At 46.6% G+C, this 26,154-nt stretch overlaps 1 protein-coding gene across 1 annotated transcript in view; it reads right to left on the minus strand.

The window, feature by feature from the left end:
- The window catches only part of SORCS3 (sortilin related VPS10 domain containing receptor 3), a 481,074-nt gene that overhangs the window by 104,714 nt on the left and 350,206 nt on the right, over window positions 1–26,154 (minus strand). Inside the window, exon 7 of the mRNA XM_073354429.2 lies at window positions 10,699–10,817. Within this exon, the coding sequence (XP_073210530.2) occupies window positions 10,699–10,817 (119 nt within the window). The remainder of the gene's footprint in view (window positions 1–10,698; window positions 10,818–26,154) is intronic.

Here is a 26,154-nt window from a genome sequence, read left to right on the forward strand (position 1 = left end):
TACTACGGAATCCAATCAGCTCCGAATTTTCTGTGGTGTGAAAAGAACAACGCTCAACTCCTGCACCCTAATGCTCTATTGAAGGAAATGGTTTTTCATCCCTTTTTCTTAAGCCTAAGGCAGAAGAAACTTTGCTTAACTAAAAATTACATAGGCCATTTGACAGGAGCCTAGGGACTGAAAAAAAATATGCCACTGCCTTTGGTATCCAGAGTCCCACTGTGATCCAAGCAACCAGAAGTGGCCCTCAAAGACTAGAGATCCCAGCATGCAGTGCTCTATTTTTTTCTCAACTGTAGTCTTTAGTAGCCACCCCTCTTTGTGGTCACAAGTGGCGTTTTAGAACAACCTGAGGTCCATAGCGCTAAGCTGGCTTGTAACCACTGTCCTAAGGAGTATCTATCCTCTTCCCGATGCTCAGATAATTTGCAGAAATGCTGAAGGAACACACACGTGCTAGTAGCCAAGCAATGGTTGGAGCTGGGCATAGAACAGGCAAAGGAACGGTCACACTGCTTTGCCAAGGGCCTGTTTCCTGAGCTTAAGGCATGTAAGGAGCTGCAGGACTAGATTCCAGGTCTGCAGGACTCTGAATGACTGATGCTTCCACACTGCCAAACTGCAGCGACAGCAGAGCTGTGATACATCCCCTATAAACCGTGTTGGGGGACGAAGCACCACAGGAAATGCCAACCACAGAAGATCCAATTGACAGCACTCCCCAAAAACTCTGATTGGCCCCAGCACACTACTTAAGCATGGAGGGAGTTCCAGGAAGCTATCTGGGCAACCTGGAAGTACTTGGCCTGTTACTGGAACAGACCCTGCGGTCGTTCCCTGCTTCGGACTCTGTCTCTGTTCTTTAGCTCCGATTCCTGACTTGACTCCACTTTGACCCTTGGCTTGACTCCTGATCCCTGACTCGGGCTTGAACCCCTGACTCGACTTCTGGCTCCTACTCCTGCTTTGACCTCTAGGCCTGACTCCTGGTCTCGTCTACTAAGCCAGACCTTCCACATGTCAATCGTGACAGGGCAGCCCCAGTACTCTATACTCTGGCCTCCCTTCTGCACAGATCATGGAGTTGAATGGTTCATGACAATGGGGAAGGGACACGTGTCTAGTAGAGAAGCGGGACTGAAGTGACCAACGGATGGTGTGTTCGGAAGGACAAAGAATCTAGTCCAGACATGGCATTGGCCAGCAGGCTAAGCATTTAGGTATTTAGGTATTTAAGATTTCACTGGGAGTTAGGCAGTGGAATAGCTTTGAGGATTTGTGTCTAAGGTACTACTCCTCTGACTAAACATAACACAAAACTAGTATTTTACCAGCCAAAATGGGATAGTTTCCTACGGCCCAACTTTTTCATCGTTTCTTTTTCTTCAGTGCAGTGAATGGGGACAACTGCTATATTATAAAAGTAAACTCCCAGCTTCCTTCTGTCAGTCATTCTTTGGATAGTAGTTTAGAATAAGGCACTGGGCACCTGTTTACTGAGAATTATTGCCTTCAGCGAACCCCCTTGCTTTTTGATCACAGGGAGCCAGCCCTTCCCAGTAATGAAATTACGCTATAATGAGAGGGCAGAAGCCCAAAGCGCAGAAGCAGTGGTAGAATGCCACAGCATTCTCTGTATTGAATTTGGAAATGTAGCATAGTAGGATCATGCCCTATTAAGCCTATAGGTTGTTATGTTGCCTACTTTAGTATGGAATTGTGTTTTCATGGCATGTAGGTGTCTATATATGCTATACATTAGCTATGTATCTGTCTAGGTTTTTGAGGCCTGGCCTGACAAAGCCCTGGCTGGGATGATTTAGTTGGGGTTGGTCCTGTTTTGAGCAGGAGGTTGGACCAGATGACTTCCTGAGGTCTTCTTCCAACCTTGATATCCTATGATTCTATAGGGTAGACACATAAAGGGCTTAATGTTTCTAGGTTCTGAGCAGCCTACTACAGCAGTCAGTCAGGTAAATGAAGTTAGCACACAGTCACATTACCCGAGATGCTGTCCTCTCTGCTTTGAATAAGATACACTGTGGTAGCTCAGATACATCTATGCAGTATATAGGGGTAAAATACTCGACTTTTTAATGACAACTCGTGTAGTAAACGTGCACAGAGTTACACCCAAGACATCAAACAGACAACACAGGCAGCATTACAGCTGGAAACCATACAATTTCCCTGCCCAGAAACTGACTCGAAACACACATGATTGTACACATTAAATCTCTTTTTGAAGGATTTTCAGAGGAAACATTTTTCAGTCTGCCAAGCACTTTACATCTCCTGCTGCAAATGCAGCTGATGTCTCAGACAACGTGTCGAGGGAGGAGTAGGGAGGGGACAAAGAGAGAAATAAAAGAAACGATGGAATAAAAGCCTCCTAGAAACAAAATAAAAGACCAAAAAAAAGGGAAAAGTTCATCAATTTTTACCAACAGCTGTTGAGCTTTGAGTTCCAAATTCAATAATATTTGCCATGGTAAAGATGAAATAGTTCCAGGAATGGGGAAAGTAGTCGGGCCACCAAATAAGAAAGCACCTAACTACACATTCCTTTATGGCACTGCCTTATAAAAGGTTTTAACTAGCATGTCTCTAGGATTCTTGTCTCCCCCATTGGAGCTTCGTTTTGTATTTTAAATGGGTGTAGCAGAAGATCAGCTGTGGCAGGCATTATTCACCAGTAAAACAGGAGTAAACATGTCAATCATTTAAAAGTCTTCATCCTATTATTTTCAGAATCAGTTTTTAATAATGTCTTCAATAGAAGTCTCAAGGACCAGCAGACCCAATAAGTCAAAGAGAACTCCACTGTCCCACCAAGCCACTCTCTTTGCCATTGATTGTGAAGATAAAAATCAATCCCAGCTAAGGAGGGAGAAGTTAAAAATAAATTGTGTGGATTGATTTCTGTTAAGACCTTTTGTCTCTTAGTTAAAAAAAAATGGAGGAAAAAAGTATATCTATTTGAACATGGTGTATTTAACTTCCATGAAAATAGAGAGAATGATCCAAGCTGGGGAAATCAAAAGTTTAACCCTCACCATATCTAGTTTCATTGCTGTGAGATTTCATGGTCAAAATAATCCCTCTCTCTCCTAGGTGGAAGGCTAGTCCTGTTGGTCTTCAAGTGAATTCGTTGCTTGTTGAAGTTGTTACATTGACAGTCCTAGGAGATGACATCAAGTAGCCACATAACAGGTGCAGCCTGTGTCAATTATACTTGGGACCAACGTCTGCTCACCTGACAACACTGGCTTAGATTCAGAAAAGCATACCTATTCAGCAGAGTATTAAGCACATGCTTAACTTGAAGCACATGCTTAAGTCCTGTTGAAGTCATGTGATGAAGTGCTTTCCTGAATTGAAGTCAGAGCCTGTAAGACACACAATGATATTAATAGGCCAGTTTTATTAGTTATTTTTGATATGTTAAATTTATAGGGCGAGTTGAGAAATGGTCATTTTCCCCTCATGAAAAGGTTTCAGCATGCATTCTTCTTGTTTTTGTTGAAAGACTGTCCACATTTTTTAGGTTTTCATTGTACATCTGACAAACAAAATTGTTTTGGTTTTCAATAGAAACCCCCAAATTTTGGACAAAAATTGGAATTTTTCACTAAAATTTCCATTTAGTCAAACAAGCCCTTTTCCAAGGAAAAAACATTTCAACTGAAAGTTTATGACCAGCTCTATTAATTTGATTCCTATGCTGGTAGTCATTAAAAAGCCAATATTTATGCCAGAAGGAGCTATCAGAGGTCCCACCGTGCATGAGCCACATTCATTTGGGGGCAGGAATAATTCCATGGAATTTCAGCTGTGGAATTTCTAGGGCTAACTGCTCTCACTGATACCAATGGAAGTAACTCCATGTAAGTCAATGGAATTGCAATCGTATAAAACTATTTTAAGTAAGTCAGGCCTTTTGCTTGCAAAATAAGTTCAGGTCTCAAAGCACTTCACAATCTTCTTTAACGGGTTTATGCTTACAGCGCCTCTGTGAGACAGGGAAGTGCTATTAATCCCCCAAGATAGGGAACTGAGACAGAGAGAGAGACTAAGTGACTTCCCCACTTAGTATGTGCAGGAAGTATGGGCAGGGATGGTGTCCCTAGCCTCTGTTTGTCATAAGATGGGAATGGACGACAGGGATGGATCGCTTGATGATTACCTGTTCTGTTAAGTCTCTCTGAAGCATCTGGCATTGGCCACTGTCAGAAGACAGGATACTGGGCTAGGTGGACCTTTGATCTGACCCAGCATAGCTGTTCTTATGTGGCAGAGCAGAGAATTGAACCCAGGTCTCTCAAATCCTAGGCTAGGACCCTAACCACCATCCTTCTAGACAAGTGACTGGTGGTGCAGATAGGGGAGGAGAATTTTGCCCTAAATTTCCCAGAATCCAGTCATCTAGAAGAACGCCAGTTGACAGAGCACTTTGCTCTCACACCACCTTACAGCCAGCCTGCTAATGACAAAGTGACTGCTCCCTGCTCACACATGATAATCCCACAGACACAGCCTGAATCAGGAAGAATGCAAGCCACAGTCATATTGCCCCCCTGCCCCTAACATCTCTGTCTTAACTCCCTTATCATCACCATCTGCAACAAGAGCGGGCAATACAGCAGCAGTTCTCAAGTCACGCTGCTATCACAGCAACAGCGATTGATTAGAGGGAGTCACTGATCCGGTAGGTGAACACAGGTGCTCAGAGCAGCCACTGATCCGAGAATCACTTGATTTGCAGGAAACCGGAGTCGAGAGAGAAAAGCCCAGTTTTAAAGGTGCTCAGGAAACTGAATAACAAATGGAATACCATAGAAGGTGCCCAGATATGAGGAGGAATGGCAAGAGAGACAGAGTGATAGATATTAACAATTAACTAGGCAGTGTCTGTGCACTTCGGGGCTAGCCACACAGCCCTCATTAGAATTACATCCTGAATGCTCCTGAGCAGCTGAATAAATATGCCACATGGGCTGCAGGAGGAAAGGGAGTCTATGGTCCAGCTCTTTAAAAAGAACTGGGATAATGATTATTTATTGGTCTCCATCATGTGTCCCTTTGGTTAATGGTGCAGGGAGCTTCCAATTTGAAGTGGAAATGAAGCACATCCTGAGGCAAACAGCAATCCCTACTGATCGAAGATTGAGGAGGGAGGGTCGCTACCACATTCAGATCCAAGTTCTTCTCACGGTGGAAGGGATTCAGCTCCAAAGGGCTGGTTTGGCCCACTGGAGAGAACGGAAACCAGCCACAAAGTTCAGATCAGGAGCCAAGCTTCCCCAAGGTTCACAGAGGGTTGGATCTGGGGATTTGGTATGGATTCATCCCTAGTTTTTAATCCAAAATAACACCCACCTATTTGCTCACTCTGCTGCCCTGTAGAACCCTGTCTAAACTAGAGTTCAGACCATGTTAGCCTGCATTGTGTTTGGGGCTATCCAACCCACACCACGCCCTACCATCCTAAAACGACCCAATTCGCATGCAGTTGCCTTGCCCCATCTCTGTCCTTCAACGCTCACGGATTACAGTTGGTTCAAAGAGAATGGCCAAGTTCTGGTCCAAAGTTCTAAATAGACCCCGCCCCCTCCAGGCTCCTGCAGATCTTCATAGACGTGGGAGCATAGGGGTATTAACTAGATGATGAGCTAAACTAGCAGCCCATCTGATATGCCAGCAGCACTTCATCAAGGAAAACTAGAATCTTCAGGCTACACATCCCGGAATACTTTAATATTATTGTTTTTATAGCGGGTAGGTGATTTTTCATTGAGGGTTTTTTTTTGGGAGGGAGGAACGAGAGGGGGGCCAAAATGCCTCTTCAGCCAAGTGGACATTGTCATGAGAAAAATCTCCATTTTAAAGTCTTTTGGGGCTTTACTGAAAGAACAAACATGTTTCAGTTTTTGGAAAACTGAAAACTTTGGTTCTTGACCACCTGAAAAAGTCTCTGAAAAACAGAGAGGAAAATGAATAGCTACCTTCAAAATGTTTCCCTGGAAATAAAACACATTTCCAACCAGCTCTGTAATGTGGAAATCCCCAGAGATCTGAAACAGGGATCAGGACCCCATTCTGCTAGGCACTGTGCACAGGTATAACAAAAAGACTGTCCCCGCCCAAAAGAGTTTACAATGTAAACTTTACCCAAGAGAATACAGCAGCAGCTCAAGTAATTATCAGCAATCCACATCTGATAGGCAGCTGTGGATCAGCTCCAAGGCTGGATTCAGAAAGTGAAACCATTTTGGTCACAAGTAGACCCACGCAGGATGGGCAGTGCACTACAGCTACAGAGAAAACTATGGGCCATCCTGTTTATCACTACAAAAGCTTTTTTTTCTCCTGCTGATAATAGCCCACCTTAATCAATTAGTCTCATTAGAGTTGGTATGGCAACACCCATTTTTTCATGTTCTCTCTCTCTCTTTATATATATATCTTCCTACTGTGTTTTCCACTGCATGCATCTGATGAAGTGGGCTTTAGCTCATGAAAGCTTATGGTCAAATAGATTGGTTCATCTCTAAGGTGCCACAAGGACTCCTCGGTTTTTTTGCTGATACTGACTAACACGGCTACCACTCTGAAACCAGAGAAAACTACTTGATGAAAATGTAGTGGAAAAAATTACACTGATTTTAATGGTGATGTTGCAGCTGAATGACTCACAGACCCTCTTGAAAGTAGTTATTCGAAAGCATATTAAAATAATAATATATTTTGGGGTTATTTTTGCAAATGGCAATTTTTAGATGATGTTCGCAGTCATACAATACAGACCCAGTTCCGGCTTCAGCAACAGCACAGTAAACTCATTAATTTAAATGAGATTCGACAGGTGTAACTGAGGGTGGGATTTTGTCTTAAATATGTAACTTATGCATTATTGTCCAAGCTCAGACATGACTGTGCTAGGCACCTTAGAAATAACAGATCAATCTGATAGCTATTCAATGTGTGATGAGTTTAATTCATAGAATCATAGGTCTCGAAGGGACCTCGAGAGGTCATCTAGTCCAGTCCCTTGCACTCATGGCAGGACTAAGTATTACCTAGTATTATCATTCATATGAATGACAACCGGAATGTGGCCATTCCTTCTTTAATTGAGTCAATCATAATATATGTTTATTGTGTCCTCTCTTATTCATCTTCTTGCCATGTGAAACAATCCCAAATATTTCAATCTCTCCTCATATTAAAATTTTCCAAACCTCTAATCATTCTCATCCCCCTTCTCTGCACCTCTTCTAATTCTGCAAAAACTTTTTAAGGTGGTCACTACTGCACGCAGCATTCCAGAGGAGGGCTAGGGAAGGTCATGCCTGACTAATCTAATCGCCTTTTATGATGAGATTACTGGTTGTATTGGATGTATTGTTTCTTGACTTTAGCAAAGCTTTTGACATGGTCTCCCACAGTATTCTTGTCAGCAAGTTAAGGAAGTATGGGCTGGATGAATGCACTATAAGGTGGGCAGAAAGCTGGCTAGATTGTCGGGCTCAACGGGTAGTGATCAATGGCTCCATGTCTAGTTGGCAGCCGGTGTCAAGTGGAGTGCCCCAGGGGTCGGTCCTGGGGCCGGTTTTGTTCAATATCTTCATAAATGATCTGGAGGATGGTGTAGATTGCACTCTCAGCAAATTTGCAGATGATACTAAACTGGGAGTAGTGGTAGATACGCTGGAGGGGAGGGATAGGATACAGAAGGACCTAGACAAATTGGAGGATTGGGCCAAAAGAAATCTGATGAGGTTCAATAAGGATAAGTGCAGGGTCCTGCACTTAGGATGGAAGAATCCAATGCACCGCTACAGACTAGGGGCCGAATGGCTAGGCAGCAGTTCTGCGGAAAAGGACCTAGGGGTGACAGTGGATGAGAAGCTGGATATGAGTCAGCAGTGTGCCCTTGTTGCCAAGAAGGCCAATGGCATTTTGGGATGTATAAGTAGGGGCATAGCGAGCAGATCGAGGGACGTGATCGTTCCCCTCTATTCGACATTGGTGAGGCCTCAGCTGGAGTACTGTGTCCAGTTTTGGGCCCCACACTACAAGAAGGATGTGGATAAATTGGAGAGAGTCCAGCGAAGGGCAACAAAAATGATTAGGGGTCTAGAACACATGACTTATGAGGAGAGGCTGAGGGAGCTGGGATTGTTTAGTCTGCAGAAGAGAAGAATGAGGGGGGATTTGATAGCTGCTTTCAACTACCTGAAAGGGGGTTCCAAAGAGGATGGCTCTAGACTGTTCTCAATGGTAGCAGATGACAGAACGAGGAGTAATGGTCTCAAGTTGCAGTGGGGGAGGTTTAGATTGGATATTAGGAAAAACTTTTTCACTAAGAGGGTGGTGAAACACTGGAATGCGTTACCTAGGGAGGTGGTAGAATCTCCTTCCTTAGAGGTTTTTAAGGTCAGGCTTGACAAAGCCCTGGCTGGGATGATTTAACTGGGAATTGGTTCTGCTTTGAGCAGGGAGTTGGACTAGATGACCTTCTGGGGTCCCTTCCAACCCTGATATTCTATGATTCTATGATTCATTGTAATATTTCCCCATATTATTCTCCTTATTATGCACCCTAACATCTGATTAGCTTTGTTTGGAGGTAAACTGAGCCACACAGCTTAACTCCTGCTGCAGATCTGACCTTGTTAGCCTCATGATGAACTCAGTTAAACTGGATATACACTGGTGGATATCTAGATAGATGTACACACTAGCTGACATCTATATCTCCAGATTCATTCTGGGGGTAGAGTGAGATCAGAATCAAAGCCTGTGCACAGATCTCTAATGCAGCTGTTAAAGCTCAACACGGTCTTAAACGGTAATTTGTAAGTTATTTAACGTTCAAAATAATATTAAAAAAATCTGCCAATTAAGTCTAAATGAAATGCAGAGTGAAGTACTTTAAGACACCTCATTTAAAGTGTTGCCAAATATTTTTACTTGGAGTATTTAGTGACTATTAATTTGAGCCCCAAGCACTCCATTTCCATTGGTTGCCAATTTAAGGCAGACATATGCTCACACCACGCAGGGTTCCCCAACACCCATACAAACAGTTCAACATCCCATGCCTTGTTCTAGTGCAGTGGAGAGCTATGGAATGATAAACTCTTATCAGACGTGCTGTAAGCCATAAAGGGACACAAAAGCCTGGGAAGTCTCTAGGCTGCCGAGATAAAAAGCCAATCTAATGCAGGCTCTCTCAGAGGTCTGGTGTACAGTAGATGTTTACCAAAATATGTATGGGTGTCTCCAGTTGCAGACACATAGGTTACTAAGATTCGCTAGTATATTTTCTAGAGGCAGAAGTGCTAATTACATCAAAGGACCTCTACCCCACCCCTGGCATGGAGCTAGTGATCTTCCCAGTTAAACAGTCACCTAGAAAAGCATTTTTTTCCCCAATGGCAGAAGCGATTTTGCATAATTTTTCTGTGGAAAGAAAACAAAAGAACAAAAAGCAAAAATAGAGAGCTCTTGAAGGGCTGAGCCTCTTTCTTTGTTATCCACTCCCATTCCCGCCCCCCCCAACATCAGCATCATCTCTGTCAAGACTTGCTTGGATCATCTGGGTCCATCTCTCACCAAATCATTTCTCTGCCATTGCAGGGCTCTCGGGTGCGGCTGCACCTGGGTACCTCCTGTTCTCTGCTTGTGGCACATCATAGTTGAGCTTCCCGAGGGCTGTAGTACTATGGTCTAATTCTGGTTGGTGGCATGGGTGTGAGAGTGGCTGCGTGGTGATGAAGGCCTGCATTATGCCGGAGATCAGCCAGATGATCTGGTCATCCCTTTTGGCTTTGAACTCTAAGATCACCACCATCCTCAATGTCTTCATTGCTCAATCCTCTCCCATTCACAAAAACCTGGATCCTGGTCTCCTCCTGGGTGAAACTTTCTCTGCAGCTTCTCTCTCATAGGGTGGCCATTTTCTCACAAACACCCTTGATTTGTCCCCAAGGAATATGATGGGGAGCGGTTGGGCTGTTCCATCCAGCCCCTCGCCTTCTCGGGCAGTTTCCTCCTTCATATTCTCCCCTCCCCATCCACAGAGTGGTCATCCGTCCCCCACCTCCCACAACCTCCTTTCCCTTTGATTCTGCCTTATATCTTCCTCTCTTCCCAAATCCCCCTGCCTTCCTCTCTAGTAACTTTGCCTTCCAAGCTGATCTCCTGTCTGACCCATTAGCTTTCTGCCTCCTTGTTTGACTGTCAAGCCTGGATCAACTCTTCTATTTTCCTCAACGGCCGCTCACTCAACATTGTCTTCACTGGACACTGCTTCTCTGCTCTCGTGATCAAGGCTATGGTTTGCTAACAGGTGCTCCGTGGCATTTTCCAGACAACCATAACAACAATCTGCACCTCCACAGTGGCTTCCATTTGAGGAATTACAATCTGCCCTGTAAGGTGGGTAAGAATCATCATATCAGATAAGGAAGCTAAAGCACTGAGAGATCAGTCAACTTACCCAAGGCCAGGCAGTAAGTCTGTGGCAGTCAGGTATTGTTTCCAGGCCTTTTGACTTCCAGTCCCGTGCCTTACCTCAAAATTATCCTTCCTCCCTCCGGGAAGAAGAAAACATGCCCTATAGCGCAGCATCTACCTAGCCCCAGCCTGCCACGCCACGCCCCACCTCCCCCAGATAGTGTGTCGATGTACCTGAATAAAGACATATTCATCCTGGACAACAAGTGAGTTGGTGTCGATGGAGCGCAAAAATGGTCCGCTTCTGGTAGTCTCCGAGCACTCCTGGATCCGACAGGTTATATAGTGGGCGTCTGTAACAGGAGCATAGGCACACATGAGAAATTCCTGCCCAGGAGCTCGTGGTCCAAAAACTTTATAAGCAGCTCAAAAGAAGGGCACAGAATGGAAATGTCAGCCTAGGCTACGGTATTCTGGATATTAAAGTTAAATGGGTTTGCCATCCTCATCAGATGATCACCTGATTAGGTCAGGAAGGAATTCCACCCCCTATGTAAACCACTGCACCCATTTCTATCCAGGGTCTAAACTCTGTGTACTCCTTATAAACACATCAAAAATTTATTAGGCCCCCAAGGCGTAGAAAAAGATTTCCCACCCGCCCGGACTGCTCTCCTTCTATCCACTACATACGCCTATTCAAACCCACTCCCAAAATCATCCAAGCTCTGGGGAGATAGATGAGCCCTGCAGCATACCCCAAATGTCAGCAGATCTGGCCCATGATGGCCGAGGAAGGAAATCAGTTCCAGGGTCTAGCCTCTCCTATGAAATGTGCTGCCACCTTCTGTTCAACCCAGGAAGTCATTAGCCTTAAGCCTCTTGGCTGACCCCAGCTTTTGTGGTATCCCACGGAGAGAGAAAGCCAGCAGCCAATCGGGATCAGATTTGGTCATGACAAATCTTACAAATTCCTCCAGAAGTTAATCGACAGCTAGCGCAGATCACAGAGCTCATGCAAGATATGCCCTTGGCACGAAGTACCATGGTATTCTACGCCAGCTGGAGTGTCCCAGGAGCTTTAGGACACAGCATCTTGTGCACTGACTGCAGGGGTTGAATGCCAAGAGGACAAAGACACGGGAAACTATCGGACAAAACAAAAGGCTGCCACAACTTTTTGGCAAGGACACTTGATACAAAGCGCTATCTGGGCACCTGCGAGTGGCTGGGGGTCTAAGAAGACCCTCATGCTGCTACTCCAAGGAGATCAATTCATTAAGTCCTTTCGGTGACTGTGTCCAAAGAACAAATGTAATTGTGATTTGGGAAGTGCTGATGATTCATTTAATGCTGCATAGTATATGCATATAGAGACAATCCTTCCCCAGAGAGCATACAGTCTAGAAGACATAAGACTAGATCCACAGAAAGGAGTTGTTTTAGGTAAAGGCCCCAAATCTATCTCTCCTCACCCCCGCCCCCGCAAACACACACTTTCACTTCTGTGTACCTCATTGAGTAATCACTTTAGCTCTATTGACTTCAACAGAGCTATCCTGATTAACTAGCTCGGGATCTGTCCAGAGCCTTTAGGAGGCAGCTCTAGGAGAAGGTGGTGGGGCCATCACACTGGGGCCGGAACACCATTCCATGACTTGGGGGCTGCTTCTGAGAAGGCCTGGGAGCAGGAGGAGGACATGAATAAGTATTATAGGGAAGGACCCAGCTCAGCAGGTAGATTAATAACCAGGCACTACGGTGGGGAGAGGGGGGAGAATCCAAAGGAGACTGACCCAAGATGTAGGCAAGTCAATATGGAGCCATGCAGGGCATGGTAGTTATGGACAAGATTCTTAAACTTGTTGCAAGTAGAACTGGGTCAGTCAATTAAGAGAAGGCAACAATGTGGTCTGGTCAGTGGCACTCTGCCTACTTTCTATTACTTCAAAACTATTCATAGACATTAAGCCTCCCAACACCCTCATGATGTGGGTAAGTATATTACATCAGTGTGTCACATGGGGAAACTGAGGCCCGGTCCAAGGTTGCACAGCAGGTCAAGCAGCAGCGCTGGAAATATAGGGCAGGAGGCCACAGTCTCTTCCTCAACAGCAAGACTTCAAAAGGAAAGCTCTTCATAAGCTACCTGTTTTGTCCTACGAACGCTGTGGAGAGCTAAGTTGATGGCCCCTAGCCATTAGTATTCAGGCACAGCCCAGCCAGTGCAATGGAAAAGGAAAAAATCAAGTAATGATTAATGCTGTAGGAAACCTTCCAGGCCACACAAACCATTACTCTGATCCCTTGACAGCTCTGCTCTCGCCCCTGAAGATCACATTTACCAGCTTGCTAAGCTTGGGAGGAACAGGGGAGGGAAAAGAAAGGAACATGAGGTCAAACAAGAAGGGTTTTCATCTTGGACCCAGAAACTGTATTCACATTCCATGATCGAAATGCTTGCTCAAGACAGCGGAAAATGCTGACACGCAGGGATGCTCAAAAAAGCATCACAACTTTGTTGATTGAGGCACTCAGCAATCCAGAGCACACGAGGTGAGGAAAAAACAAACTTGCTAACCTTTCATTGGAGCTGCTGCTGCGAATGGGCCTGCCCGCCAGTAGGGTCAGACCAACGACTCCCTTGAGAGCTGGCTGCATTAATGCAGCACCATGGCTCTCTCAACGACGTGCTGCCCGTAACACGGGTCTGCCCTGCAAAGTGAGTTGGGCAAAGTCATCGCAATTTTGACCAAAGAAGAAATGGAACTCAACAGGTAATTGAAACAAAATGGCTGCATCAGGATACTAGTCAGACGGAGGTTAGCCTTCTCCAGGGTACTGCTATGAGTTGCTGTGCTATTAGTTATGTGCTATTGTGTTGTTATGAGTAGTCTAAAAGAGAAATTGCTGCTGGGACAGAATGAGATTCTTCCTCTGCGGAAGCATGTGGTTGAGAGGAAGGATGGTCTCATGTTGAAGTCACAAGACTGGCAGGCGGGGGTTTTCTTCAAGACTCTGACACAAGGGTACAGAGAAGGGCAATACATGTGATTAGGGGTATGGAACAACTTCCATATGAGGAGAGATTAAACAGACTGGGCCTGTTAGGAGAGAGATAGTTAAGGGAGGTCTACAAAATCATGAAGTGTGGAGAAAGTGAGATTAGGGAAAGTGATTAGGGAAGTGTTATTTACCCTTTCACATAACCACAAGAACCAAGGGTCACCTGATGAAATTAATAGGCAGCAGGTTTAAGACAAACATAAAGAAGCATTTCTTCACACAACACACAGCCAACCTGTGGAAACTCTTGCAATGGGATATTGTGAAGGCCAAAAGTATAACTTGGTTCAAAAAAGAACGAGATAAGTTCATGGAGGATAGATCCATCAATGGCTATTAGCAAAGATGGTCATGGATGCAACCCCGTGCCCCCAGTGTCCCTAAACATCCACCTGCCAGAAGCTGGGGCTGGTCTACAGGGGATGGAGCACTCAGAATTGCCCTGTTCTGTTCATTCCTTCTGAAGCATCTGGCACTAGCCACTGTCGGAACACAGGATACTGGGCTAGATGTACCATTGGTCTGACCCAGTATGGCCGTTCTTATCTTTGTGTCACTTTGGGTAATTCACTTAACCTCTTTTTGCTTCCGTTTCTCAACATGTAAAAAAGTGGCCAAGCAGGGAGACAGATGAGGCTGAATTCTTTAGTAGGATTTGAGATCCTTGGCTAGAAAGTGTCCTAGAAAGGCACAGTGTTCTTTATGTCATGTGTGTCTAAATGGGTGTGTATCAGATAGGACAGAATTTGATTATACACAGTGTCATTGTAGTCGGAGCACTAGAGAGGGTTTTACAAAGCAAGAATTGCACCAGCCATGTAAGTAAACTTGACAGTCAGGTAGCCAGTCAGTGGTGCTGGGACTAGGGGTGCTGCCACGCCCCCTGGCTTTAAATAGGAATAACAATAGGAATAACAAACACCAAATACGTGGTTTCCATCATCAGCACTCCCACAAAAACAATTATTCCAGCACCTCTGCCCCCAGCGACCCTCACCTGCCAGGGACCAAACCTGGAACGCTGGCCTTTACACTGCTTTACCAAAACCCCAGTTGAGGGACAAAATGAAAACAGCACTGGGAGGACACCTGCCATGATGGCACATTTCTTCTTGACAGAGACGTTTTCTGCACCCTCAAGTTTCAAGTACTTGTAGACTTCTCTACAAAATGCCAGGACACTTAAAATGGGAGAAAACAGAGAGTTTCCAAGGAGTGAGGTGAACAAGATGCCATGATTTTGGTTCACACCACGTGAAGCCACTTCACAGCCCTTAAGATTCATTCGGAAAGTCCAGCTGGCTAGAACCCAAAACGGCAAAGGGGAAGCTCAAATAAAACCATAACATTGGGTTAAGCTCCAAATATTGCACATAGGATCTTTTGGCCCTGAAAGCCTGCTTCCAGCCTCAGAATCTGGGCCTCTCCAGAGTCAGCAAAAGGTTTTGCTCTGTGTTTCGATGGAAGATTCTTGGGACCCCACTAATGTTTCTATTAAACTTAGCTAATTGTGTTTCCATGCTCAAGCCCAAGACTGGACGGGTTTTGCAAGGTTCCAGGTTCTATAGTACAGCTCTACTGAAAGCATCTGGCAGGAAGGAAAGGAGCCCCTGGGAAATGAAAGGGAGAATATAAAGCAGCATTGCCTACAAAAGATGAAAAATGGGCCCTGAAGGTAGCAGAAATTCCTCTATTAGAGGTTCGTTCTGGGAAGCGTCGCTAAAGACTTTAGAGTAACAGGCTCTAGCATGGGTTTTGGGCAGAGGTATTTCAAGAGAATTTCAAGGTGGCGGAGACTACAATGCTGGTTCTGAGCAGTTGCATCGGGAATTTAAGTGCAATGGGAACCGCATGGTTAGTTCCGGGCAGTGCCGCTGATAAATAAACTGTAACAGAAACTACAACACTCACTCCAGGCCCAGCATGGAGAATTTCATCGTAATAAAGCATGTCGCGCTACATTTCCACTCCAGCAATGTGCATTCATCGCAAGTGCGCGTCCCTCCTGTCTAGACCCGGAAAACTAGCTCTAGCCGCATTAGGAGCTCCCTTCTGCTCTCTGCTCCCTTTGCGCTAGTCTCTTTCTTTTGTTTCTGGGTTTCCCACAGGAGCCTCCACTCTACTCCCCATGGCTACTTCACCCGCTCTCGTCTCTTGCTAGACTCCTTACTCCAGGGCAGGATCTCAGGGCTTATTCTCCCGCTGGACTTCTGTCATAAATATAAAGGGAAGGGTAACCACCTTTCTGTATACAGTGCTATAAAATCCCTCCTGGCCAGAGGCAAAACCCTTTCACCTGTAAAGGGTTAAGAAGCTAAGGTAACCTTGCTGGCACCTGACCCAAAATGACCAATGAGAAGACAAGATACTTTCAGATCTGGAGGGGGGAAAAAGGTTTTTTCTGTCTGTGTGATACCTTTGCCAGGAACAGATCAAGGATGCAAGCCCTCCAACTCCTGTAAAGTTAGTAAGTAATCCAACTAGAAAATATATTAGATTTTCTTTGTTTTGGCTTGTGAAATTCACTGTGCTGGAGGAAATGTGTATTACTGTTTTTGTGTCTTTTGTAACTTAAGGTTTTGCCTAGAGGGATTCTCTATGTTTTGAATCTGACTGCCTGTAAGATTATCTTCCATTCTGATCTTACAGAGTTGTTCTCTTATCTTTTTTTGTTCTTCTAATAAAGTTCTGTTTTTTAAGAATCTGATTGGGTTTTTTGGGTCTTAAAAATCCAAGGCTGGTTTGTGCTCATCTTGTTTATTCTCAATCCTCCCCAGGAAAGGGGGTGTAAGGGCATGGGGGGATATTTTGGGGAAATAGGAACTCCAAGTGGTCCTTTCTCTGTTCTTTGCCTAAATCACTTCGTGGTGGCAGCATACTGTTTAAGGACAAGATGAAATTTGTGCCTTGGGAAAGTTTTTAACCTAAGCTGGCAAAAATAAGCTTGGGGGTCTTTCATGCAGGTCCCCACGTCTGTACCCTAGAGTTCAGAGTGGGGAGGGAACCTTGACAACTTCCTTCTTCTCCTTGATAACCTACGTTATCCCAGGAAGTGACTGCCGCCCCCTTTCGGCTTTCCGTCTCCTGGCTTTATAGTGCTTTCCCAGCCCTTCCCCAGCTGGGCTTCACTGTTAATGAACCCTGGCCCTCTTGCTCACAGGTGATGCCTGGTAATCTAAGTGGCCTCTCAGGCCCTCACTAACTTTAGCAGGGCTGGAGTGGCACACACCCTCCTGCTCAAGACTGTCCCCCATGTGGGCATGGATGCCTTCCGCCCTGGAGTTGCTGGAGCTGGGCCTTCTCCAGGCTACCCAGCAGGAGCACCAGTCGGCCCTTTTCTTCCATACCATCCCGGTTCTTCTCCCCCAGGAACTCTTGGTCCTCTGCAGCTGCTCACAAGCCCAGCTCTGCAGCTACTTAGCATCTCCTGTATTATTTTTGCTTGCTCCAGCAAATCCCACAGCGCCCTTCCCGTCATGGTCTGTGTTCCTGTCGGGGACTATTTCCTTTCTGGGTTTGTCCCTGTTTCTCTCTGGTTCTTCTCCCTGCCAATCTTTTAACTCTGTGCAACCCCCTACCAAGTGCATGGATTCAATGTCTGCAACGTTCACAGTCACCACCACTTCTACTTTGCCTGCCTCCTGCATACTCCAGATACAGGACACACTCGCCTTTTTTTCTACATTACTGGGGCCGACGCCTTCCTTTTTGCTACCCTACAATTTCCTGAGAGGGCAGTGCCTTTTTATATGGTCAGCTTCTCAGCACCCAAAACAAATCCTCATCCTTGCCTTGTCAGTAGGCCATGCTTCTGCATCTTTCTGTCGAGCCCCTCCTCTCCTGGGATAACCTTCTCCTCACAGTTCATATAAGGGTTTGCTCTTCTTATGTGCCCTTGTCGGCCACAGGCAAAACATACCCCAGGTTGTGCCTCTGGTCTCCTGGCCCCGGTATACCTTTCCCTTCCCTGCTTCCTCTGACCCCTAGTGGTTTCCTTTCTCAGGATTTCTATAAGCTACCTCTGTTACCACACCAAGGTCACCAGCTGCCTTCTCAGTTCAGCTTGCTCCTCCTTCTGCGTTGGTTGGGTCTCCCAAAGTTGCTGGAGGACTGCCTCCACAGCCCCTGGAGCTCCCAAGGGAACTCGGGTAACCACGTCTGCCCCTCCATATGCCAGCTTGGGAGTATAGACCTGAAGGGTTCCACGCACTGTGGTTCCATTTTCTTACCTGAACGACCCCATCTTCCCCTTGTGTCTAGGGGGGATAGTCTGTCTGCATTTCCCCGCCAATTGTAACAGGTTCCCCACTCACTGCTAGTGTGTCTCCTTGTGTCTAGATCTGGGTGGTATTGCATGTCGTCATCGTCCCCATTCCCCTCCCTCCCCCCCGCAGGTGTCTCTTTTCTGGTAACTTGCCTGTTTCTGGGTTTACCACAGAAGCCTACTCTATTCCCCATGGCGACTTCCCCCCTGCCTAGACTCCTTACTCCAGGGCACAATCTCAGGGCTTACTCTCCCCCTGGACTTCCTCTTTGTCCCTGACAACTGCCCTCACCCCAGGGAACGACTGTCGCCTCCTTCTCCTGAAGCCCTCTTATCGTTTTCAGCCTCCTGGCTTTATAGTGTTGGCCTTCCCCAGCTGGGCTTCACTCTTAATGAACCTGGCCCTCGCTCTTGCAGTTGATGCCAGGTAACCTAATTGGCCTCTCAGGCCCTCGTTAACCCTATCAGGGCTGGTGTGCAGTGCACACCCCAACACAGGTGGATAAAAACAACCTTCGAAGGTACATCTAGTCACCACAGATGGTAACATCCCAGCGTGCATGGCACGACTCTCTGCAGATCTTTTCTGCACCGAGCATGGGAAGAGCAATGGGAATGGTGGTATTTTTAGAAGCCCTTTACCACAGTACAGTCACCCACACAGTCGGTTGGATATTCTTATCCCCACACACACTGGGTAATTTGCTGATGATAAGTCACAAAAAAGAAGGAAGGGAAGGGGGAAAGCTCAAGTGTTGACATGACAACCAGCTTTCTGCCTACTGGGAAATGTGTCATTTTGAGTGTGTTACACTAGTAATCAAATTTATACAAAGAAGGGCACCTGCTTAACATTCACAGAAAGGTAGGGTTTTTTTCCCCCTCTGCCTATGTTCCATTTTGTTTCTTATTTAGTTTTTATTTAACACAATGAAGTGCATGAAATAAAACAAATCTTCAAATCTGACAGATGCTGGATACAATAATGAGCTCGTCTCCCTTCCTGGGGCAGACATTCTATCCCATGGCCTGACAGGAAATGAAAAGATAATTTACTAAATATTGAGGATTAAACATGACTGGCTATACTAAGAAATAGCCCCATTCAAGCAGGAGGTAAAATGATGACATTCACTGCAATAAGGCCGGAAAGACATATTTCACAATGCAAAAGGATCAGATTAAAGACACACCTGAACCAAAAGCTCAGATCTGAACGTGCTCAGACTTTGGGGAAGTCCAGTATCCAAGAACTCCAAGGCCAGATGGGACCGTTATAATGGTGTAGGCTAACCTCCTGCCTACCACAGGCCAAAGAGTCTGGGAGCAGGACTCCAACCTGGGTGTCCCACCTAGCAGGGCAGAGCACGAACCACTAAGCTGTTGGGCGAAAGGAGGAGTCTGGAGCTATCTGAGGATGGTTTTGACCCTCTGATCTCTGGGTTTGGGGCCTTGCACATGCCTGCTTCACTCACCCCTCTATTTCTGGGGATATTTGCAGACTGGGCTCACCTCTGTATCAGAAAGTGCATGAAATGTAAATACAGTGGGACAGGGTTGGTGGAAGGTCAAACTGTAAACCTCCCATGGGATTTGGGGGTGAAAGGGTTCAAAAGGTTTCCAGCAGCTTCGGGGCTCAGCGAGTCTCATCTCTAGTCTGAAAGAATACCTCTCCACACTGACTCCATGTTGCTAGAAGACCTCTCCATGCAACTGGTTCTCAACCCTCACCTCAAGGCAAAGTTAGGAGGCTTTCTGGGGACAGGCAGGGAGGAAGGCAGCCTGGAGAGGGCCAGCCCTCTTGTCAGGGAGAAGGAAGGATCGGAAGTTAATGGAAGGTTTGAATGGCTTGGGGCAGGTTTGCCACACTCTGGTCTGACACTGTCCTAATTCTTTCTGCGTGCTTGCAGTAGGTGCTTTCATTGCAACCCGAGAGAGGAGGAGAACTGGCACAGACCACAGATGTGGGTCCCGTTCTGCAAAATCTGGCTCTGGACTTTGTCTAAGGGTATGTCTATACTGCAAACTCGGGGTATGATTGCAGCTCGTGTAGATAGACCTGAGCTGGCTTTAATCCTGCTAGCTCAGGTCCCAGAGCAGTGCAGACATGGCAACCGGGACTGGACAAGCTCACCTGGAACCCTGGATAATCATTCGTGGCACTAGTTCACACTGAAACCGACGCTGCTGCAGCACCCGAGCTACCTCTATTCAAGTTAGCCCATGCTGCAATCACACCCCACACCGGCACTGCAGACATCCCCTTAGTCTCGGCTGCTGTGGTTTGCATCGAGGCTTATCTCTACCCATTCATTTTAAAACTAGGTTAATAAACAGGCTTGTTCTAGGGCTGCGACAAGAGCCAGAAAGGACAGCTGAGACACTGACCCCTTTCTTGTCCTGGAGGTAGGATATACACAAATCTCAGGAGATTTCCAGTCCAGTTTTGCAAAGCCAAGAGGCTAGGAGACATTTGGATACACATACGGGTGCTTGTGCTCAAGCTATATCACAGAACCTTTAAGATTCGGCGGTCATTAGTTGTGATGTGCTTGTGTTAACAGGAGGTTAACTCCTGGGGTCCGGTTTCGTTACATCATTGCTCGAGGTGACACATCTCACTACAAATGGGACACAAGAACTGCAGCTGCAAATAACATTGCAAAAAAAGGTTTCACCCAGCCCCAACTGGAAGACTGAGCCAATCAAGGATTTGGGCAAAATGTTTCACCCAGCCCCAACTGGAAGACTGAGCCAATCAAGGATTTGGGCAAAATGTTTCACCCAGCCCCAACTGGAAGACTGAGCCAATCAAGGATTTGGGCTGCCTTAAAATGTGCATGGCCTTTATAATGCACTACACTGCTACTTTCTCAGTTCATTTGTCTGTGAAGCAACGTGGACACCTAGTGGCTTGGAGGGATTGTGACAGCCTTGCATTTTCTATTTTCATTGCCTTGTGAAAAAATTCTCCTACCAACTTTCCTTACTTAGGATTCCAGGGGACCCATGCACCTTATGGGTACAGGATAGCAGGACTCCTTGTAAATGCCTGCTAAGCATATGTAGCATCTTACAATGGAGGATCTCAAAGCACTTTACAGACATTAATTAATATGGCTTCACAATACACTTGGGAAGTGGGTAGGTTTTCACCCCATTTGACAGATGGAAAGATAGGTACAGAGAAGTGAAGCGATTTTCCCTGAGCCAGTGGCAGAGCTAGGGAAGGAGTCCTGCCTCACTGCTCCTTGCGCTAACAGCCTAGAAGATGCGTAGAGGCTTGCAGGGGAAATAAACAGGAGGAGATAAACTGAAGATCTTTCTCCAGTAGGTGGGTCCCCCTCGGATGGGAGGGATGATCAATTGAACCTGTCAATGCACAGAAAGCTGAATAGGTCAGACCCACGTGGCAGGTGAACATCAGTCATGAGAGATACTTGACATCAAGACTCCTAGTGACTTCCACTGCAAACCAAAGGGAAAAGGGAGGAAAAGATTCAGTCTCTCCCCTGCGAGAATATGAAGTGAGAAAGAAAGCAGAGTTCTTCTCAAAAGGCCCCAGAGCCCCCTTTGATAGCTTTAGTTAGATATCCTGAGGGCTCTGTTCAGAGACTTTCGTGAACCCAGTTTATCCCCAGGCCTGACACATTTTGGAAAAGCCTCACCAGCACCTTACTGTCTGCATCTGTCTCAGGATCCCACCCATGCCAAACACTGTCTGCACCTTATTGGAAGGCAGCAGAATTGCTGCACTAAAGAAGATATTACCAGTCTAAAGCCAACCCACGAGAAAGGGGAGCCCACAGGGGCAGCACTGAACAGTCTGTGCGGGGTCTACGAAGTGCCACCATGCATTGTACTCCTGCAGCTGGTTAGAAAACCTTATGCTATTGGGACAGGTAACTGGTCCCTGCTTTTTTGAATGTAGGCAATGTACCCACAATGCATTTCTCCAGCAGGGCCCCATTGGCTCAGCAGGGCCATTGCCAGAATAATGGGCCAGGCCCTGCATAGCAGCACCAGGAGCCAGACCCTCTCTCTATATATGCCTCTGCTCAGGGGATAACTAGCATCCCAGTGGAGATCTGAGTCCCTGCTCCCTCAGAGACTGAGCACTTGGTGAGGGAAGAGAGGGGTTTGGGGAGGTCAAGGATATGGCTCTCCCTAGGAGACAGAAGAATTGGCTGGACACAGAGGGAAGTATACTGCAGCCTCTTCAAGGCTGGTGCAGCAGCCCTGCCATTGTGTGCTGCCCGGTTGCCTCACTCGTGTTAATACACCCAGAATGATATTAGCCTTTTTTGCAACCATATCATTGTAACAGGGTTCTCACTCCCTGCTAGTGCCCCGCCTCGTGTCTAGGTCTGACACCGTAGCTCTCGCTGCATCGGGTGCCCCTTGCTGCCTATTGCTTGCTCTGTGATAGTCTTTCTTCTGGCCAGGCCACCATTTAGTCCCACTGGACAAGCTCTCTGTATGTGGTCTCAGGCAATTTTCAGTTCCAACTCCAGGTCCTGTGCCACCTTGCCAGTGGCTACTACGGGAACCCAGCCCCACCTGCTACTCCAGGTTTCAGCCCAGGGACCCTATGGCTAGCAACCTAGGTCTGCTCAGTCTCAGACCCTGTTGCTGTTTCTCTGAGCTCCTTACTACCACATCCCTCTATCTCCTTGCCTATTTCTGGGTTTTACCACGGGAGCATCCTCTGCTGTGTAGCTCCCAGTAGCTCCCTGTGGCTACTTCACCCCTCTCAACCTCTTGTAAGACTCCCTAGCTCAGGGCAGGACCCCAGGGCCTATCTCCCCTTAGCTTTCCTCCTTGTCCCCACCAGCGCTCTTTTTCTCTAGGAACTGACTGCAGACCCGCTCCCTGCAGCCTCTTCCTGCTCTCACTTCCTGGCTTATACTCCTACCCCAATTCTTCCCCCAGCTGGGTTTCATCTGCCATTAGTATTTACCAATCTCTGACTTCCCTCCAGGTGCCACATATAAGGTTAATTGGCCCCTTCTGGCCCACATGAACCTGGTCAGGGCTTGTGTGGAGTGGACACCCCATCACAATCCCATTGTTGACTCCTAGTCAGTTTGTGATCACCCATAACCCCCAGACCCTCTTCAGCAGTGCTGCCGCCCCACCTTACTCCCCATTTTGTAGATGTGCGTTCGATTCTCCCTCCCTATGTGTAGTACTTTGCACTTGTCTTTATTGAATTCAACCTTGCTAAGCAATTCTCCAATTTGCCAAAGCCGCTCTGAATTCTAATCCTGTCTCCAAAGTGCTAACAAACCCCGTCCAATTTAATGTCATTGGCAAATCTCATGCCCATACTCTCCACTCCATTAACCAAATCATGAATGAAAATACTGAATGGCACTGGACCCAGGACAGACCCCTGCCGGATCCCAGTAAATACACCCCTCCCCCCCGTTTAACAGCAAACCATTGACAACTACTCTCTGAGCAGGGTCTTTCAACCCCATTTGCACCCACCTCACAGTAATTTCATCTATCCCACAGTTTCCTAGTTCACTTATGAGAATGTCATGTGGGACTGTGTTAAAAGCCTGAGTAAAATCAAGATGATTATATCAAGTCCACTTCTCCCCCCTACCCACTAGACCAGTAGTTGTGTCAAAGAAGAAAATTAGAGTGCTTTGGCATGATTTGTTCTTGACAAATCCACTCTGGCTCTTATTTATAATCCTATGATCCTCGAGGGGCTTACAAATTGATTGTTTAATAATTTGTTCCAGTATCTTTCCTGGTACAAAGTTAGAAGGGCTGGTCTGTAATTCCCTGGGTCCTCTTTGTTCCCTCTTTTTTAAGGATCGGTACCATGTTTGCCCTTCCCCAGTTCTCTGCAACCTCACCCATCCTCCATGAGTTCTCAAAGATCATTGCTAACAGGTCAGAGGTTGCTTCAGCTTGTTCCATACCTGCCCTAGAATGAATTTCGTCAGGCCCTGATTTCATCAAGGAGTCGGTCTAGCAGAACTGGGGTGCTATACACAGAAGTACAGCAAGGAGGTCTCACCGAAACTCATCCCCCCCACCCTGCTTCAGTTCCTTGGGGCAGGGACTGCCTTTTCATTCTGTATTTGTACAGCGCCTAGTGCAAAGAGATCCCAATCCTGGACTTGGACACCTGGGTACTATGGTAATACACGTAACATCTCCTATGGGTTTGTCTCTCAGAAGAGGATCCCTGAACCACTCCGCATCTACAAGAAGCTCTACAAAGGTCTCCTTAGAGAAAGCGTTCTTGCACGGTGCTCTAGAGATGGAAAGGCTTGGAATCAACCAGGCCTATCATTCACAGAACCTCATGAACATTTACAGAGACTGAACACGGTGATAGACAGTCCTTGTGTCATAGGTCTGACACTTTACATAGACAAGAGAGACAAAAGGTGGGAGCGGAAACAGCAGGAAGATGTCTTGACCCAGGTCACACAGCAGATCAGTGGCAGAGTCACAGACAGACCCTAGATCTCTCATCTCCATCATAACACCATCCTCGGCAGATGTCCCGTGTCTCATTTCCATGGGAAGAATGCAGGAGATCTTAGCCACGTTCCTAGAACCACTCCCGTCCACATTACACATTTAACCAGGCTGTAGCTGGGTCAGGACACAACTGTATTTTCACTCACTCGGTTGCGGCTCTAGCATTAGATCGGCACCTGGTGCATATCAGTGTATCCCCACTGTCTTCACAGAAGGGAACACGGGAATCACCTAACCTGCCTTCTGCATCATGCTGGATGGGGAATGTCACCCAGACATTCCAGGATAAGTGGCGCTAAGCCAGCTCACACCAACAGAGGCTCTGCCATGTAGTCTAGATGGGGATTGTATTGTTTCCCTGGAGTGCAATTGCTGGGAAGTCCATGGCTATTAAACACACAAGCTAACATTAAAAATCACACTTACAGCAACACAGCCGCCTTTGTAATGGGCTCCGCTGGGGGAGAACACGGCTTAGGTAGCCTTACGCACCATCCCCCATTGGGACCCAAGAGAAGAACTCCCATCATAATCCATTCTCTCCTGATAACGCCTGCAGTTCTTGGGGACTACTGTTTGCCATGACCCCATTTTGCTGGCTCTGCTGTTCAAGCCTGTCTCGCTGGAGAGTATTCAATACCATCGATGGCCAAGCTCAAAATGCTGAATTTCTACATTACATATAAAGCAAGAAAGCAAGACGTGGAGGAAGATCACTGTCTACAGCGCAACAGAGACATGAGGACACCTACTTCCCCAACACGCGGTGTCCGAATCGCTGGGGAAGCAAGCTTAGAGTGAGTTTGAATCCATGCTCCATTAGCAGTTTGATTCCCCACACAAACACACTTCTATCTGTGTGTGCAATAGAAAATGCACGAAAGAGAGAACCTGGCTGCTTCACCAGCTTGCTGCCCCCTTTTACTGTATTGTTGATGTGGAGCTTTTATTGCCTGGTGATTTTTTCAGAAGGGGATGGTACCGATCTCCTTGCTGAAGGGCAGAGCGACGCCGACGGGAAGTTTCAGAAGAAGTGTCACTTTAAGGAAATCACAGTGGATTTAAACAGCATGAGACCTGTAGTGTAGCACATTCAAATGTAAGAGGGTCTGCATCCAACAAAATGTAACTCCCGTTCCCCCTGAAAAAACCTGCCCAAATCAACCACTTCCAAAGGAACCCTCTCTGAGTGGACCTTGGGGGCTCAATTCCCCATCCACCACCCCACAGTAACTGCTGCAAAAGGTGTGTGTTGTCCCCACGTGCCCCCTTGTGGCCTGGAGCACTGCTGGTCTGTCCATCTTAATTTCTCCATGTGGGGTGTCAGTAAGTTGACTGTAAAAGGATCTGGACCAGAGGAAGCCAAAACCAAACTAACAAAAAGTCTGTCCCCTTTAGCAAAGTGTTGGGAAAGGCACAAGGTAACAAGAGTTCATGAAGCCATCACTCAGGACTCTGTTTCAGGGCTCCCAGACTTAAAGTCCACAAACCAAGTCTCGAAGCATGGTCAGGCTAGTCTCTGGAGCCTGAGATAGCCCATTACAGCCTACACAGCGTCTAGTCCCCCATCCAGCTTCCTGCTCCAGTTTAAATATGCCAGCCCTAGGGCACCGCATGGAGCCTCTTTGATTATACCCAAGCTGTTTCACTTGTGAGCTCCTGGCTGTCCCAAAAAGGGGTAGTACACTCCTTCCTATGCAGTCTGCCTTTCTAATCCCTCCCCCGCCAAAGGGACACAGCATTCTATTTGTTGCATAGCATTGCACTGAGCTGTTAAGCAGCTGCCAAGCTCCACCCCAGAGGTGGTTGCATTGCAGCACTGTGATTCCTGGACATGATTTGTAAAGCCT

Source organism: Lepidochelys kempii, chromosome 7 (genome assembly GCF_965140285.1).
Source record: "Lepidochelys kempii isolate rLepKem1 chromosome 7, rLepKem1.hap1, whole genome shotgun sequence".
Taxonomy (NCBI): Eukaryota; Metazoa; Chordata; order Testudines; family Cheloniidae; genus Lepidochelys; species Lepidochelys kempii.